Source organism: Corylus avellana, chromosome 10 (assembly GCF_965113065.1).
Source record: "Corylus avellana chromosome 10, dhCorAvel1.hap1.2, whole genome shotgun sequence".
NCBI classification, from domain to species: domain Eukaryota; kingdom Viridiplantae; phylum Streptophyta; class Magnoliopsida; order Fagales; family Betulaceae; genus Corylus; species Corylus avellana.
In genome coordinates, this window is record NC_142499.1 from 12,451,573 (window position 1) to 12,471,361 (window position 19,789).

Consider the following 19,789-nt stretch of genomic DNA (forward strand, 5'->3'; position numbering starts at 1 on the left):
ACTTTTCTCATAGCTACCAATTGCAAAAACTCTTAATCTTAAGAGAATAATGGACTTGGATATAAAATTATGATAATTTTAGTTTACCAACAAGTGAGATCTAGATTGATTAATACCTCGATACTTTGGGTGATTGCATTGAGTATTTGTGCGAATGCTTGAACTTTGAACTATAACATTTCATTTTATCTAAGCATGAACATATACATAACCATTGATAACTATTTACATTATATCTTCCTACTACACATTACATATTTTACACTTGTCCTCAAAATTTACATAACTACAACCATACACAAAAGGGACACGTATTGCCATCCAACCCAAACCTAATCACAATAAGTTGTTAGTTGGATTAAAAAACACTATACAATTCAAAGAAATGTAAGGGCCAAATTGCGTAGCTTCTTAAACCCATTCCTCATTATGGGATGCTATTGCTGTTAAATTAACATTTTACAAGTGAAAATATGAATTCACGACTCAATAAGTCAAAACCAAAACAAAATTATGCGTTATGTGAGTCACATTTTATTCTAGTAAAGCCTCTTCTTTGTAGAACTAAAAACATTAAAATGCTAAGTTTTATTCCCAAAACCATGTGACAAAAATCTTTCTAAGTACTTTTTTCTGCTTGAAAACTCAATATAAGACATCCATGCATTAGTCTTTAATCTTGATTTCATATTTCTAAGACGGTTTTGTGCATTCTGCAAGATATTCTAATGGGTATTGCTACTTAGTAAACTCTTATACGACCGCTACACAACACAATTACGATAATGTGGCAGTGAAACTCAACCTTTGGATCAACAAGAGCTTGTAAAAATAAAAATCAATGACAGTATAACAGTCATATAAGAATCTACTAAATATCATTTCTCATATCCTAATAGCGTTGCTGCCCAACCAATAGAGAGACTTCTTCTTGCCCGAACCCAAGCAGACTTTGGTCCAACCAAGAAAGGCATGGGAGAATTGATTTGATGAACGCCGGGTTCATTCCTTAAATGAACTAATGGAATTCAATATGTAAGATTTATATTATATAATTGAGCTCAAGTTTATGCAAAAGTTTTTTAAGCTCAGTTAAAACATGAATTTTTTTATTAGCTCAAGTCATTACTAATGGTCATAATAGGCTATTTGCTGCTCTAGCCACAAATTAAAAGTAAATCCGAATTGGATAAATGGATCTTTTTCCGGGTCAGATGAATGGGTACATCCAATCGTCACTAACAAATTCGGATATTGCATCAACCTGAATAGATCCAAATTTGACACATTTACAGGCCTAATGGAAACAACACATGCGAAAATGTTTCCCTTCTTCCGTCTCATCAATATCAATGAAAGTCAACATTTGTATGCTACCACTAAATTTGATGCTAACTCTACAATAAATAAAATCTTCATGACAGCCTCGTTTTGAAAAGTGACCCCCAGCCTATACATTATACAGCGTAGAATCTTGTCACTTAAAAACATGTATTCTACTACTTTCTATTCGATGTGGAGGAAAGGAAAGGGAATTAGGACAAAATTAAACAAAAAAATAGGTGGACCACATACAACTAAAAAACAGTGCTGCAAGCAAAAGATACACGAACTATTAGGAATTAGTCAAATTAATGATTCGGCCCAGCCCATCAAGAGAACCAAAATGGCCACAAAGAATTGCACTAAGAAGCATCACAAGAGGTTCCGGAAGGTCTGCAGGTAGAACCACCAACATGCCAACACCGTAAAAGGATGGATCAGAGAAGCCGACAAGCAACCAAACACAAAATGAACAAAACTGGCGAGAGAACACCGAAAGGCAATGTCTCCACCAAGAAGTAAAGCAACGAATAAACAGGGAGACAAAAGCCAAAATATAAAAACAACAAAAGCAATAAACAAAAGAAAACACCATAAAAACAATAGAAAGATACATAAAAGAAACTAAACCCAAAAAGCAGCAGCTCCTGCAATGGAATGGGCAGAGAATGGGAGGCACTGAGAGGCGTGTGACGCCAATGCGCCGGCGTGTGAAGACCATGTGCCGGCAAGTGGACATCAAACGACGAAGCGGCGGATAACAGCAATAAGATGGAGTGCTGAAAAGGACGATGAGCAGACACGTGACAAGCTATAAAGGACCAAGAAAAATATATCATACTTTAGAAAAGACCTGATCTAAGAACCACATCCTTCCAGATGAGCAACAAGATGAGCAAGGCTGAAGACAGAGGTAGAAGCAGTCCCCAGAGGCACTAGAGGCAAAGTTGCTGCAGCTGGGGAAGACGCAAAACACCGGGAGAACACCAAAATCACTAGGAGAAACCAAGCGAAAGAGAAAGAGGGAGAACGACCCTCCTCCCCTCCACAAGGCGGTAGAAAAACCTCACAAGGAGGTGGCGGCTCCAAACCTAGGGTTTGAGAGCTCTCTCTTTCGAAACGAAAGAGTATTCTACTACTTATAAACAAAGAAAATACGTAGCGTACAACCACATTAACAACATTTGAATATTTTTCTTGGAGAAAAATGAAAAGGAAAAACTAAATACAAAGGGAAAGGCGAAGCTGAATATACAAAAGAACATTTCCAAGAAAAAAATGAAAAAAGAAAACTCGTATAAATGAGCTCATTGCATCGCTTTAAAACCTAGCCTCCTGTTACCGTGCCTTCAGTGAAAAATTGCATCTGCAAAAAGATTCAAATATTAATTGAATGATGTGGGAGTATACTTAAAATGCTTCTTTCTTTTCCTTTTCTGGACGGCTGAGGATACTTGATCACCGTAACTAACAAGCATTTACCCATTAAGAGAATAGGGTGGTGACTTCTGGTTCCGTTGTAAGAGAATGACTCAATTCTCTTGAACACTCCATTTCTGGAGCTGTTTCAGGCTATCTTTGCCGCATTTCCTTGACCTCTTCGTGGATAGATTGGAAAAGAACAGTAGGAATATACCTCTCCCCAAAGCTTGGAAATATAACCTTCAGTATACAAGTTAGAGAGAACTATCAATTTCAAAATAAAGTGCTGATAAAATAGAGTTAAAAATGAATGTCTTTGATCGATTCATGAGTTGGTGAGAAGATCTGTGATGCTGAATGTTGCTATATACAATCATGCTATCACTGATGTTCTAAACTACTAATGTTTAGTAATATGTTCAATCACTGCCAAATAATTATAAAATGTGCTCACTGTAATAAGTTTTCCAGCATTCTCAGGCCTTCTTGCTAAACTAATTGCAGCAGCTGCAGCAGCGCCTGATGATATACCAACCTGGGTGCAGGTATGAAATATTAATTATCAAAATCAACTTCAAGAGAGGGGAGAGACCCCTTTTTGTAATTGCAGTAACATTGTTATAGCTAGCAAGAGCTCAAAATGGAGAATTGATGATGAGGTTTAAATATCAAAGAGGAGGTGGGCAACTTAGAAAGAAGCTTCCTACAAGTAAAAGTGCTAAATGGAGCTCAGTTATTTCCCCTAATGGGAATCTCCGAGACATCAACAGAAGATGAAAGAGGATTTTACGGGTATGTTTGAGTACAAAACTAGTTCCACCAAATGTGATTATTGTGCACTTCAATCAAACTGGATACAAACCAAAGCTTGGTCAAATTTGAACTGGTCCATATTCTGAGATTGGTTCGAAACCACAATAAAGTAGATCTCTGGTTTGGTAAACGTTGTTAAAAAATACTTGCATATTACCAGCAAACCTTCCTCCAATGCTAGTCTCCTTGCCATCTCAACAGCTTCAAAATTGGTAACCTACATTTTGCCAACAATTTCATATGAGATACATCATGTAACTATATTCTGAATAAAAGCACTTCATGGTAAGAGACAATACAAATTAAGCAGCAAACAGATCTATTTAATTATCCAGTATTTATCCAGATGTTGATCCAGCTTGACCATCCAGGGGACTGAAAGTCAAAAATCTATATTAATGATGACTCTTATGAGATGAATGAACTGCCGACATTCCATTGAACCCGGAATCGGATCCTCTCCATTCCATTTCACTTGAAATGGAGAGGAGCCGGTTCACAGCTAAGATGTCATAAAATAAACTCAGTGATCTTGATTTGTACACTCCTGGCTACGAAAATAAACAAAACATAATACTAATTTTTTCTATTCCAAGATAAAAGTTCATAATCTTTTGGTTCACTCAATTCAGAAAACAGATCCTAGGATTTCAGCATGGTTAGAGAGCATTTTTGTTGGATAACTAAAATCGGCGGTTGATGAGGGCCAGGAAAATTTACAGAGAAAGTGAAATGGTTTTGAAGCATGTGGACCAATAATATTAGTGTTTTGGCATCTATTTTGAAATGCAAAAGGCTAGCCTTCACAAGTGCTAACAATCCCATGGGCTTCATTTTGGATAACTTAGTTGGAATTTGTATGGTTTGAGAGTAGTTAAGCCTAGGCCCTTGCTTCTAGTAATCAAAAACCTAAAATGATGGGAAAAATAGCGGTTACAATAATAAAAATGATTCACTTATTCACGCCTAAGAGCTGGCAAATTTTCAAGCATATGAGGTACTATGGAAAGCAAATGAGTTTAACGCACAGTATAGGGACGAGAGTTCCATGTTAGAGCACTAGTAGTAATTTTCCTTAAATGTTTTTCTAAAGTTAGATAACCAAATTACTTTTTACTTCCCCATTCAAATACAGTCATCAATAGCTTCCCTTATCTTTTCCCTATACCATTTAAATATTCTTTCAAACTCAATGTGACGGGAAAGAGAGCCTTTTTGAATAAAATAAGAAAATTTTGGGTAGCACTGCAGCTTTCCCTTGGTTTAGGAAAGGGAAGGGAAATTTAGGGGGTTTTTGGGGATTTTCCCTAAGTTTAGGAAAGGGAAGGAGGTTTAGAGAGTCTGGTGCTAGCACTCTTATAAAGTAGAAAGAAAAAAAAATCAGGAAAGAGAGTTCCATTTTATAAAACAGAAAAAAAATAAAAATAAAAATAAAAAAATAAAAAATCATGTATTTTCATGTATCTCATTAAGATCTCACTAAATCCAATCATTGCAAGCTGATTACGAAAGCTCTGCAGCACACTAATGAGAAGTCAAATCAAGGAAGACATAGTAAACATCTACCTTTCAATTGTCAGAGGACACAAAAAACTTTCATGCATCTTGTTTATAGATCAGACACCCAAATTGAATTAAAAAACTCTGCAATAAATTGATGACAACTCAACTCAAGGAAGACTTAAAGAGAATCCAGAAGCACAAATAAAATTCAGAACATCTGATGCAACCTGGAATTTGTTTACCCTTTTTGAGCTTTTCCTGAAATATGACTAGTAGTAATGTAAGAACAGCAGAAAGTTGGGGCTCTTAAGCCTTGGCTCATGTGGGGTTGGGGTTGGGTATATGCAGATCTTAGGTTCAGAGTGTTATGTACATATATCCATTGTGCAGGGGTGCAACCATGCAACACTTCTCAGTTTGGGCTCACATTCTGAGATTTGCAAGTTCTTTTCAAGACTGGGAATTAAAATCAGTTGATTCTCTATTTGATTTATATTTCCAATATCCCATTCTGTTCAGGGGCAGATAAAAGCTGAACCAAAATGGTATTTTGACGTTGCTCAGTTGATTAGCTTTTACTACATGACTCTGTTCCAAGTGCTGTGGTCCTTGGTAATTGCTCTTTTTCAGGTCCAATAGGAGATGCCAAAGAAGGCTGCGGAAGTATTGTTTTACTGTAAAGGGAATTCCGGCCACTGTAAAAGTTGTTTTATTTGGAACTCATTTCCACTTAAGATTGTATGACTCATTCGGAAAGAAAGGAACAACCGAATCTTCGATGGCAATGAGCTCCCCACCAATGTGCTAAATATTCTAGTCTTGAGGTTTTTGTTTGATTGGATGAATGCACTTGGCAGTGTTCCTGCTTTCTAGAAATTCTTTATTTATTGAATTTTCATTCATAACCCTTTGGAGAACCTATTGTATACTTGAGGTTTCTTCTCTTTCTTCTAAAATAGATCACCTATAAAAAAATATTAAACAATGAGAAAAATAAAGTGAACAAAAAATCTCTTTACCTTGATAACCTCGTCAAGCAATTTAACATCCAAAATGCTTGGCAGATAACCTGCACCAGAACCTTGTATGTCAGAAGCAGAAAGCCGCAAATGACAAAGGAAACTTGAATTTTTTTTTGGGACGAAAAGAAAGGACGAAATATAGTGGTTTCCACCTGGGCTTTCCCCTGAGATTACACTTCTCTCTGCAGGTTCAACACCTACAATCTAAACAAACAAAAAAATAACAAGCTCTCATCTATGAAACAAGAAAATAAAGAACAAAGGAAACAGCATGCGACTTTATTAACCACTCAGCAAGCCCAGATGGAGAACCTCATCAAATCAAAAAGTACCAATGATTCAAAACATAGTCCTTTGCAACCTTTCAAATGATACAAGTTAGAAACTTCATAATTTGAGTTCTAGTTTATGAGATATACCACTTGGAACTTTCGAGTTGAAACAAAATTATATTTATCATGAAAAATATATTGTTAGAGAGGGGGTATTGTAATAAAGGTTAGAGGCTACTCCTGGAATGAAGTCATACCACACAGATATACTAGCTGATTGTATTGTTTCTCTAATATATATACTTGAACAGTGAGGGATAGAGAAAATACTTTTTCTCCTCTCATTTACAAACTCTAGTTTTAACACTATATTAGAGTATTGATCCTAGAGTTAATTCTTTCAATTATTTTTCCTCTTTTTTCTTATATTAGTTATTCTTTCTTTCTTTCTCAGTTAATTTTCTGCTTCCCCTCCACTGCCCAGTGGGTATGTTGGGCTCAGTCCCGATGCTCACCACTGAAGGCCGATGGGATTCTCGATGTCAGCAGTCAGCACGACTCGCAGGTGAGTGATAGGCTGCAGATCTTTCTATAGCTGCTGCAGTTGGTGGTTCAGTGGCTTGTTATTTCTTTTAACGATTGGCCAATCATCATGATATACAACCCGCAATTTTTTCATGGATCTGGATTAATCTTATGGAGATTCTGTTGGTTTAGTACTGATTTTATATGTTTTTTTCTTTGCTGGTACCGCATGGTCCAGCTTTGATCTGCTCTCAATAAATTGCTAGTAGCGGTTCAAACTTTTTCAGTAGATTCAATAGTTGTGTTTGCTGGTTCTGGGTGGGTCAGTTTCGATTTGGCCCCCCAACTAATTGCCAATAGTTCTTGGGTTGGCCCACTTGTTTTGCTGGCTAGTTGATTGGAATCTTGGGTAATTTCTGACTAAGTGCTATTTGTTCTATTTATGGAATGTTATTATTGAAAAAATTGAATGTCGTTTGGCTGGTTGGAAGAGGCTTTTTTTGTCTAAGGGTGGTAGGTTGACTTTGATTAAAAGCACTCTCTCCAATTTGCCTACTTTTTTTTCTTTTTTTTTGTCCCTTTTCCCCATTCCCATAAGTGTGGCTAACCAGAGTGAGAAACTTCTTATGGACTTTTTCTGGGGTGGAGTTGGTGACAAGTTTAAGTTTCATTTAGTCAGCTGGTCGAAGATTTTGTTCTCCAATGTATTCCAATGGTTTGGGGGTTAGAAATCTGATTCAGTTTTACCGAGCACTTATGGGTCATGGCATTACGCTACAAAGAGGGAGGCTTTGTGGAGATAAGTGGTGGAAACAAAATTTGATAGCATGAGGTTGATGTTCGAAGGAAGTAGTAGGGCCCTCCGAAGTAGGAGTGTGGAAATATATTAGGAGGGGGTGTGAAGTTTTTCTAGGTTTGTTAGATATGGGGTGGGAAATAGGCATAAGATCAAGTTTTAGCATAATGTGTGTGGTGATTTGCCCCTAAAGGCAACTTTTCCGAAATTGTTTAGTATTGTAAGTTGTAAGGAGGCGTGGGTGGAAGATCATGTACAATTCTGATGTAGATCGGAGTGCTTACGATTCATGAGGAAGACTCGAGCAGATGTCAGTTTGAAGGGACCCCAAGGAGTCAAAACACGATCATAGAGTCCGGACATGACATCCTGTCCGGACATGGGGAGTAATTCGGAGTTTCTGGAATTTGTGTCTGGACATGGATCCCGCATGTTCGGACAGGTCATCAACATTGAAGTCTCAGGAAAGCCCGTCCGGACGCACCTATATTATTTTTACGCACTTTGTTAGTGTGTGTCCGAACAGGGGGGATTATGTCCCGTCCGAACAGGCCTCGTAGGTTTACCAATCCAACTCTATTTCGTACTATTTTTAGGTTTAGGGATTGGGGGCCTATAAATACATGTATTATAGACCCTAGAACAGAGTTTTTGATTATTATTCAGTTTTCTTCAATATGAATACTCAAAAGTTGAGTTTCTTCATTATTTTCCTTCAACCCTAGAAAGCATCTAGCGTTTAGAGAAGATTTCTTCGATTATTTGATCGTATCAAGGTCTTAGGAATATTTATCCCTTCTTCTTGCTGTTATTCTTGCAAATCACAACATCATGCTGCATCAGTTGGTATCAGAGCCCAAGTTGCTTTCCATGGCTCCAGTCACAAGGGGAAGGGGCAACCGCTGTGCAAACTTGAACGAAGTGTATGAGCGCGAGGAATCAGTTCGTGAAGAACGTTGGCAACACATGGAGGAACAATTCAAGGCTATGAGGGATCAAGTGGAAGCCCTCACTACCTGATTATCCAACATGGGTGGTCACAACGGATGTCATCATCAACCCCCACCGCACGTTTCGGAGGAGGAAGATGAACATAGCGATGGGAATGAATTTGGGAATCCTTTTGCGGAGCATCGAGTGCACGGACATCAACCCCCTGCGCAAGCTCATGCCAATCAGTGGGAGAACGAGTTCAAACTCGATATTTCGGAATTCCAAGGGGGTCTACAACTTGAAGAATTTCTGGATTGGGTAGCGGCAGTTGGAGAGGTTCTCGATTTCAAGGGGGTGCCTGAGGATCGATGAGTTTCTTTGGTCGCAACCAAATTCCAAGGAAGAGCTGTTGCGTGGTGGCAACAATTGAAGCAATCTAAGGTGCGGCTGGGCAAGGGGAAGATCAACAGTTGGGAGAAACTGTTGAAACACATGCGGCCTGCCTTTTTACCTCACAACTACACCAGAACCATGTATCAACGGCTGCAGAATTTGTTCAAAGTTCGTTGATGAGTACACGGAAGAATTCTACAAGTTGTTGACACGGGTAGATCTGGCCGAATCTAACGATCAACTTGTGTCCCAATATATCGGAGGCTTGCGACAACAGATCCAAGACTCTTTGAATCTCTTTGATCCCGTCAATGTTTCGGAGGCCCACCAAAGGGTGTTGCTATTAGAGAAGACACTCACGCGAGGACCCTTAGGCCTATTTGGCCATGGAGGCGGTGCAGGCAATAACCGATCGAGTGGGCAAATCACGGCTTGAAGTACTACTCAACCTCTGATCCAAAATAGGGTCCCAACAACAACAGGACAACCAAGCCGGGCTGGGGCGACTAGTGGGCCCAAATGCTTTCAATGTGGCAAATCGGGCCACTGGATGGCGGATTGCTGCAAGGGAGATAAGTATGGTAAGGGTCTACTTATTGACTCAGGAGAAACCTTCGATGAGCAAGGTGACAAAGAAGAAGAAGAGGTAACTTTTGACGACTACAGGGAGGTCGATGAAGAGTTTGTCACCAGAGATGATGGTCCTCTTTTGGTGGTTAGGAGGGTGTGCTTTACACCCTGGAAGGCAAAGGGTGACAATGGACAGTGCCACAATCCATGCACGATTGGGGGCAAGGTCTGCAAGCTCGTCATTGATTCAAGCAGTTGCGAGAATGTCGTAGCAGAAGATGCGATCCGGAAGTTGGCCCTAGAGACAAAGAGACACCCTACCCCCTACCGCTTGGAGTGGCTCAAAAAGGGCATCGAGGTAATAGTATCTAAACGTTGCCTTGTGTCTTTTTCCATTGGTCCAAGTACAAAGACAAAACATGGTGTGACGTGGTTGCCATGGACACATGCCACTTGTTACTAGGGAGGCCATGGCAATATGACAGAAGTGCTCATCATGATGGAGGAAGAACACCTATAGCTTCTTGGTGGATAATGTGAAGCTAACACTCCTACCAAGCTCAGGAGATGGATCTAAACCTTCAAAAGGGGCAGGCCAAACCCTCTTGGCAAAGCGGGAGTTCATCATGGAGATGCTAGATTCAAATTGTGTGTACATACTATATGGCAAGGAGAGCAACACCATGGAGGTTGTGCCGGAATCGGTTAGAGGGTTGTTGGAGGTTGCATAATGGGTTCCTTTTCAAAGGCACTCAACTTTGCATCCCCGAAGGCAGTCTACGGCTGAAGATTATCTACAAGCGCCACAATGAGGGTAACATGGGGCGGGATAAGACAGTCCAACTGGTGTCGGAGCAATTCTATTGGCCGAGCATGAGGAAAGAGGAGGAGAAGCTTATGAGGAGCTGTCGAGTATGTCAAGTGTCCAAGGAGACGACTACTAATGCCGGGTTGTATATGCCCATCCCTATTCCGAAAGGGCCTTAGACCAATGTGAGCATGGACTTCGTATTGGGTTTACCCCGGACCAAAAAAGGTAATGACTCCATCTTTGTGATGGTTGATAGATTCTCTAAAATGGTGCATTTCATTGCCTGCAAGAAGACCTCCGATGTCGTGAACATGGCACAATTGTACTTCAAAGAGGTCTATCGACTCCATGGACTACCATTGCCCATAGTTTTCAACTGCGACACAAGGTTCCTTACCCACTTTTGGTGGTGTTTGTAGTTGCTGTCTCACACAAAACTCGATTTCAGCAGCGCCTACCACCCACAAACGGACGGACAAACGGAGGCCGTCAATCGGTCGTTGGGGGTATTACTTCGGAGCTTGGTGGGGGAGCATCTCAAGTCATGGGATCAGAAGTTGTACCAAGCCGAATTCGCCTTCAACCGGTCAACCAACCGGAGTACCGGCCTTAGCCCATTTACCATCATTTATGGGAGTAATCCTCGTGCACCGTTGGATTTGGCACCTATTCCCTACTGGAAGCGAACACATGCTAAAGCTGAAGACCTAATTGCCAAGATACATGAGGGCCACAAGCTGACCATCAAAAATTTACATGAGTTGACGGCAAAGTATAAGGCGGATGCGGACAAAAAGCGACGTGCCCTAGAGTTCAATGAGGGGGATTTTGTGTGGGCTGTCTTGACAAAAGATAGGTTCCCTGTTGGAGAGTACAACAAGCTGGCTGCCCGCAAGATTGGTCCAGTAGAGATTGTGGAGAAGATCAAACCGAATGCCTACCAGTTGAAGCTGCCTAGCCACATCAAGACATTTGATGTCTTTAATGTCAAGCACCTTGTCCCGTTCACAGGTGACTCTTCTGACGAGGATACGAATTTGAGGGTGAATTCTCTTCAAATTGGGAAGGATGATGTAGATCGGAGTACTTGGGACTTCATGAGGAAGACTCAGACAAATGTGAGTGTAAAGGGACCCCAAGGAGTCAAAACACGATCGCAGTGTCCGAACATGACATCCGTGTCCAGACATGGGGAGTAATTCGGAGTTTCTGGAATTTGTGTCCGTACATTGTCAGATAATGGGTCTCAATTCAATTATGATCAAAATGGTGATCAATCCACTGTAGTTGTATAAAAAAAAAAGTTGTATCTCAAAGTTCAAAAGGCAAATGTGGGGGTCAAGGAGGCCGATGTGCTCATGGAGGTCATGATTCTTAGGGTTGTCGTATTAAAGATTGTGAACTTCGTAGATGTACTCATTGTGGATAAAATAATTCATTTTGTGGATTACTATTGGAATTTATATGGAACACCATCTAGATTTACCAATCAAACATTTTATCAAGAAAATATTCCTTAGTCATCTAGACCATCTTCTAGTTCTGGTCAATCGTCCAATTCCAATCTGATTACTAAACCAAAGAACGAGTATGCGCAGGTCATGCGAACAAAACATGCAATTTCTTCATCCACAAATACTTTTGCTCAACTAGGTAATGCATCTACTTGTCTTCTCTCATTCACTTATGATCCACGGGGCATCTATTCTAACGCTTCCTAATATATGATTGGTTCATCTAGTACTTTATATGATCATCATCTTGTCAAATCATCTTACAGTGTTACCCTTGCTAATGGTTTCCTAACTAAGGTTGAAGTTTTAAGGACCACTCAGCTTAGTCCAGATATGGATTTATTATTCGTTTTATATATTCCTAGCTTTCCTTTTAATTTATTATCAATTAGCAATATCACTAAAAATCTTTAGTATTATATAACCTCCTTTTCTTTTCTTTTTTTGATAAATAGTATTATATAACCTTCTATCCATTGTTGTGTATATTTGAAGATCTAAAGCAATGAAAAAGATTGATAAGAGGTACAAAGTTGGTGACCTTTATTGCCTTAACTTTGAGCCTCCTCTCACCCGAGCCCTCCGGTAATTATTATCTTCTTTCCAATTACTCACCAAAGCTAGATATTTGCAGCCAGATTTTGAGAAAGAGGAGGTGAGGAAGGTAATGAAAGCTACAAATGGTGACAAGGCACCGGGCCCTCCGACGGTTTCTCTATGGCGTTCTTCCTAGCTTGTCGGGATGTTTTAAAAGGGGGTGTCATGAAGGTTATTCGTGAATTTCATGCTAGAGGTAAGTTTGAGGGGAGCCTTAATGCTTCGTTTCTCACCCTCATTCCAAAGCAAGAGCGGTTGACCTCAATGACTTTCACCCAATTAGTCTTGTAGGGGGTATTTACAAAGTTATTGCTAAGATTCTAGCAAACAGGCTTAAGATGGTATTGAATAAGATTATCTCTAAGTCGCAGAATGTATTCATAAGATGTAGGAAAATCCTTGATCATGTTCTTATTGCCAATGAATACCTTGTAGTAGATGAAGATCTGGTGAGCTGGGTGGTATATGGAAAATGAATTTGGAAAAAACTTATGATCATGTTAATTGGGATTTTCTGTTGTATATGCTGAGGAGGTGTGGCTTTGGGGGAAAATGGTGCACTTGGATAGCTCATTGCATTTCTTCAGTGCGCTTCTTGGTTTTAGTGACCGGCACTCCAATATGTTTTTTTAGTAGCTCCCATGGACTAAAACAAGGGGACCCTTTGTCCCCTTTGTCCCCTTTGTCATTTGTCTTTGTGATGGAGATGTTGGATAGAATGATTTCTACTGCTGTGAGTGGGGGACTGTTGTCTAGTTTCTATGTGGGTAATGTTGGTGGGTTTGTTTGCTCTCACATTCTGTTTGTTGATGATACTTTGATTTTCACTGGTGCCGGGAGAGGACACTGGAGGAGATTAAGGATATTCTTCAAAACTCTTTTATTTTTGGACCATTGCTTATATGATTTTCTTGTTCTTTTTGCTCCTTCTAGCTAGCTTGTGTACTTAGGGGCACCTTACACTTTTAATTTTTTTTTTTTTTTTTTTGATAAGTAATAATGCATTAAAGAGCGCAGAAAGGCGCAACCCAAGTACACAGGGAGTATACAAGAGAGCAGCTAAGTGGGGGAGAAAGAAGAAGAGAACATAAAGAGAAAATCAGGAAAATTAATCACTAAAGGAGCAAGCCAGCCTGCAGTCCATGTGAAAAGCGTGTACAAAAAGAAATGAACAAGGTCCTCAAGGTTCCTCGACAAATCCTCGAAGCATCTCGCATTCCTTTCCTTCCAAAGGCACCATAAAAGACACAGAGGAACCATCTTCCAAACCATGGCACTACGGGTTCTACCGCCCGACCACCAACTAGCAAACATCTCCTTAACACTTCTAGGCATAACCCAACACAAATTGAATCGGGAGAAAATAACATCCCACAACTTGCGCGCAACCCCACAATGAAGAAAGAGATGATCCACAGACTTCCCATCCGATTCACACATACAACAACGATTAATCACAACAATACCTCTTTTCCGAACATTATCCAGAGTGAATGATTTCCCAAGGGCGGCCGACCACACAAAAAACGCCACTCTCAAAGGAGCCTTAGTGCGCCAAATACTTTTCCAAGGGAAGTAGTTGGATTCTTTGGAGGCAAGCTTCCTATAAAAAGAGCGAACCTCAAACTTCCCTTTTCTCGAAGGGATCCACCACATCCGGTCCTCCCCAACCCCACGAATCGATAACGAATACAAGAACGAGAAGAAAGAGGCTAAAACCATCTCCTCCCAATCATGAATTCTGCGAGTAAAAGTAACATTCCAGTGAACCATCCCATTTATGCACTCCCGAATATCCGCAATGGAAGCATCCTTATTGCTAGCAATATTAAAAAAGCCTGGAAAAGCATCCTTGAGGGGCATCTCGCCACACTATAAATCCTTCCAAAATTTGACTTTCCCCCCCGAGCCAAGATCCAATCTGAAATGGAACTGAAACGACCTCCAACCCCTACAAATGTGTTTCCATAACCCCAACCCATGCGATCCACAAGGAAATTTAGAACGCCAACCACCCCAATGCACCCCATGCACCCCTTACGCTTTTAATTATATGTGTCAATTACTTACAAAATAAAAAAATAAAAAAATTAACATTGTTGTCTTAGTCACCCTTCGTTATCTGCTTTGGAGCATCAAGTCATGAGTCTCATTCATGTGTCCTCTTTACCTTGTAAATTGTGAGTTTAGTAAACATCATCATGTGTCATTTAAATCCCAAGTTGATAGTTGTGTTTCAAGTCCTTTCAAATTGATTCATTCTAATGTACAAGGACCAACAAGTGCTGATTCTAATGAATTTCATTCTTTGTGACATTTGTGGATGATCATCCTCGTATGGCATGCCATTTTTTATGCAAACATGTTTTGAGCTGTTCACCATCTTTGAAATGTTTTGTAATGAAATTAAAACCCAATTTGGATCTATTCACATTGACATTCTGACAATGTTAGAGAATATACATTCACTCCTAATTATTTGTGAGCCAAAGGCATTATCAAGTAAACCTTTTGTGTTCACACACCGCAACAAAATAGCATAGCTGAGCATAAAAATCATCACTTATTGGAAGTGGCCCCCCAACCTTTTGTTCCGAATGCATGCTCCTAAGGAGTTTTTGGTGTAATGTTTTCCTTACTACTTGCTACCTTATTAACAGGATGCCTTCTTCTGAGTTACATGGGGTATCACCTCACTCTATTTTGTTTCCTTCCTCTCCTGCTTTTTCTCTTCTTCCAAAGGCTTGTGGGTGTGTCAATTATATTTACAACCTTGGTCCTCGCTTTGATAAACTTGATCCTTGTGTTACTAAATGTGTGTTTCTCTGTTATTCCAAAACCCGAAAAAGGTATCATTGCTACAATCCTGCTCTTAAGCAATACTTCAATAGTGCGAATGTTACCTTATCTAAATCTACACCATATTTCTCCCATACCGGCTCTCCTACTGATTGTGATCTTGTATCACTATCATCATCTATTCCACTTCCTTCGTTGCATGACTTATGATCACCCTCCAACATTGCTCCATCTTCTCTCTTGGATACCTTGCATGCGGCTCGTACAAACCCATTGAAGGATTATTCTCATCACTCAAGGGCACCGTCTCTAGTGCTTCCCCCCATCTTCATTACTGTAGCTCCCCCAACACCCACCCCCCCCCCCCCCCCCCCTCCATCTTCATAACTGTCTCTGAATCCGATTTTACTGATTGTGTCAAACAAACATGGCCTTAAAAAGGGTACATACTCTTGTGTCACTAAACAAACTATTAGTCACTTTCTTTCTTCCCATTCTTTGTCTCATTCACTTTCCTGATTTAACTCCTAATTTTCTCTCTTTGTTCTTAGAGTAATGCTAGATAATATACTTCTATCCAACATTCATCCAACAATGCTAATATGTCATTCCCAATTAACCTTTGGGTTAATCCTTGTTAAATTATAAAAAAAAAATGATCCAATAGTTGGTTGGGCGTGCCATGTCAGCATTGTTGATGAATGTTAGATAGAAGTATAGTATTTAGCATTTCTCTTATTCTTAATACAATACAGGAAGCATTTTCTGATCCAGGTTAAAAGAAACCTATGGAAAAAGAAATGACTACACTACATAATAATGGCATATTAGATCTTGTCTCCTTTCCATTTGATGAACAAATTATTGGTTGCAAATAGGTATACATGGTCAAGTTTAATCCAACTAGTTTCGTTGAACGCTTGAAGTCACATTTGGTTACTAAAGGTATACATAGACTTTTGAGTATTGACTATAAGGAGACAATTTTATTTTTTTTGTTGTCAAGATCCCACATTTATAGCTGTTAATTTCTCGTCATTAATCATGATTAGTCTTCATTTCATGTTGGATGTTAAAAATACTTTCTTACATAGAGACTTACTAGGAAGTCTACAGGGAGTAACCACTTGGGTTGCTACAGTGTTTACAAGGTAAGGAAGGTTTTGTATGGCCTAAAACCTTCCTTCTTGTAGTGTGTGTATGATGTTGCAATTACAGGGAATGGCTCTGGGATTATTGCAGCCAAATGGGCACCTTAGAGTGGAAGGCTTTATTGATACGGATTGAGTAGGCTCTACTACGGGTATAGTGCTTTTTTCAAATGGTAATTTGGTTATAGGGAAGAGTGAGAAGCAAATGGTACTAGCATAATCTATTGTAAAAGCCAAGTATAGAGCGACATCTTACACTCCTAGCGGCTTAATGTGGTTACAGCATTTCCCTCAACACATATTAATTTGAATTTAACAGAAACCAACCAAAAAACTAGCAAAAATACAGAGAGAGAGAGAGAGAAACTATTCCACAGAACAGAAGTTCTAGTATGCATTTCATATAAAACTTTTCTAGAAGGTTTGATGAGTTTTTCCAGCATTTTTAGTCAACTGAAAATCATTGAAAAAGTAATATAATTTATCAACATATTGAAACAACAAGCAATCAGATTCCTCAAAAAAGAAGCAATCCTAACCTTCACTTTTTTGTTCATCATTTTCAGGTAACGGCCAGTGCCTGTAACAGTACCACCAGTTCCAATCCCAGCAACAAAAATGTCAACACTACCCATAGTATCCTCCCATATTTCGGGCCCTGTAGTTTCGAAGTGGATCTGTAATTCATGCATGCAGAGCTTAAGAAAATTTGAATTATATTATCCAAATGGTTTTTAGACAAAGGTGAGGTCAGAGCTCCAATCCCATATTGATCTCTGTTTTATATTTAAACAATAAAGCAGTTAGGTTCAACAGAAAAGTTATAAGCAAAATCTCTGAGGTTATAAAACAGACATATAACCTTGGTATTAGCGGCATTATCAAACTGTTGAAACATGTAAGCATCTGGCATGCTGAGAACAATTTCTTCAGCTTTATGAACAGCCCCTTTCAGACCTTTCTCTGGGTCAGTCAAAACAATCTCTGCACCAAATGCACGTAAAAGAACCCTCCTTTCAAGGTTTATGGATGCAGGCATGGTAGCTATAAGCCTATATCCCTTAGCTGCTGCAACAAAAGCAATAGCAAGTCCAGTATTTCCACTAGTTGGTTCAACTAATATAGTCTGCACAATTACAGAAACAAAACATAAGGCTATCACCAACCTCTAATATTGATCAAATATACCCAATTCCTTTATATTGGTAGCAAAGAAATGACTCACCTTCCCAGGAGTAATTACCCCTCTCTCTTCAGCATCAGATATCATACTGTAACCAATTCTGAAATGTCAAGAATTAACAACAATGTCAGACCACAAATAAAGTACTAAATCTAAATTCAAAGGGTGGAAGACTTGAGGAAGGTTACCTATCCTTCACACTTCGGCAAGGCTCCATAGATTCAAGCTTTGCAGCAATATTTGCAACGCAGCCTTGCGTAACTTTGTTGAGGTACACCATTGGTGTTCTCCCAATTAACTACATCAACATGGAAAATTGAAAATAAAAAATACCCTTAATTAGTAAAAAAACTTGGAGACATGAGCAACTATTAACCTTCTCAAAATGAATAACATATTTGAAGACATCCCGAGATACACATATGTATCTCAATGGCATTTTTCCGACGTGTAGGGGGGAAAAAGTTGACCTGGGTGACGTCATCGGCAATGTTGACGGAGTCGAGCTCACTTCTGGTGGTGCAGACGGAGGTTGCTTTGGGGCGGAATCTTCTGGGAGCCCAAAAGGCGCCGTTAATGGCTCCCAAGGACGCGAAACGGAGACGCTGGGTTGGAGCTAGGAATGAGGGACGAGGAGGAAGAGTGAGCAGAGGAGATGATGATAGCATTTTCACCATTTTAGTCTCAGAAAAAACCAAAGTGATCTCTTTGAGGGGGTTTTACATGGGTTTTGCTTTTGTCAAATTATCCTTAAATTTATTAAAAAACAACCATTTAAAAATTAAAATTATTAAAAAAAAAAATTGGGTAATTTTGTTCATATTAGCCCCTTAATTTTTTTTTTTTTTTTTTTACCAATAGATATTTTTATATATTTTTAATTTTATTTATTAATAATTTGAAGGTTATTTTGAAAAAAAAAAATGGTTAAATACCTTATTCCCCTTGGTTTAACAACTTTATTTTTTGTGCCCTAGGGTTTAATTTTTATCAGAGATGGTACTTGTAGTTTACATAAAAACGGAAATGGTAAAATAATTAATTATATGAATGCGTATCAATTTGTTAATGGTATTGACGTGGCGTTCCATCAAATTTTGGACGAAATTTAGATTGAGATACCATCTCGGTTTTTATGTAAACCACAAGTACTTCTTGTGATAAAAATTAAACTCTATAGGGCAAAAAATAAAATTGTTAAACCACAGGATGAATAAGGTATTTAACCCAATAAAAAATTCAAAACGCAATTATAGTATCTGAGGCCTCAATATCACTTTTTTAAAGTTTTGAGGAATAATTGTAAAATAAGTGATATTTATGAGATCAAAGTATATTTTTACTTTTCTTTTCTTTTCTTTTTTCAGATGAGTGAATTGAGTTCTTCTATTTTATTAAAATCAGAAAAAATTGGTTATTTTTCTCTTTGTCCTTAGCCCATGCGCTAATTAAGTGTATGAGCCCTAGTCTATTATTTGCAAGTAATTCACTCTCATTTCTTAAAATTTTTTAATTTTATTTGTTTTCAATTAATGTCTTTCTCCTACTGTCATTTCTTAATTTCAGGAATTATGGGCTACATGGGATGTGGAAGTAGAATGAAGAAGAGGGAGAAAGTTAAAAAAAAAATAATAATAATTGTTTTGTTTGAAGTGGCATATTTCATGTGAACTATGAAATATGCCACTTCAACCAAAAATTGTGAAATGTGTATCAATTCTTTCAAAATAGAAAATCAATCTTCCAAATTAGAAGTTTGGTGGGTAGAAATAGTTTGGTGGGTAGAGATAGTTTAGAATTATATTTATATATAGAGAGAGGTTCATATATATATATCTAAGACATTTTATTGAATAGAACAAAAAAATCATTTTATTAAAAGATAACTTTACTCGTAGCAAATCTGACAATTTAGGGACGATCAGACCATAACAAGTTGGTCATCCCCATACACTATCATACCCATGGAAAGTAAATAACTTCTATGGAGGTTATGATAAGTAACAAGATATAACTCTCGGTGAAGAGTTATATCATGACTATAAATAGATATCATTATTCTCTAACAATTCTTTCTCTCTGACTTATATCACTTTGTCCTTCATAAGATTTCCACCTTAATGGGAGACTTCCTACAAATAATAGATCATATGTAAATTATT

General features: G+C 38.7%; 1 protein-coding gene across 2 annotated transcripts; it reads right to left on the reverse strand.

Moving 5' to 3' along the window:
* Positions 1-1,321: 1,321 nt before the first annotated feature.
* Positions 1,322-18,334, reverse strand: LOC132191497 (S-sulfo-L-cysteine synthase (O-acetyl-L-serine-dependent), chloroplastic). Of its 2 annotated transcripts, XM_059606536.2 has the most exons (11): positions 18,098-18,334; positions 17,816-17,925; positions 17,670-17,727; positions 17,307-17,570; positions 16,984-17,121; positions 6,236-6,287; positions 6,081-6,130; positions 3,716-3,775; positions 3,200-3,280; positions 2,806-2,985; positions 1,322-2,689 (listed from the first exon to the last, which is right to left on the reverse strand). In XM_059606536.2, exons 1-10 carry the CDS (start codon positions 18,302-18,304, stop codon positions 2,896-2,898), a joined length of 1,110 nt encoding a protein of 369 aa, XP_059462519.1. In that variant the 5' UTR covers positions 18,305-18,334; the 3' UTR covers positions 1,322-2,689; positions 2,806-2,895. The 2 variants fall into 2 exon arrangements, with proteins under 2 accessions (XP_059462519.1, XP_088367057.1); XM_088510931.1 differs by having other exon boundaries at positions 6,081-6,287.
* Positions 18,335-19,789: the final 1,455 nt, after the last annotated feature.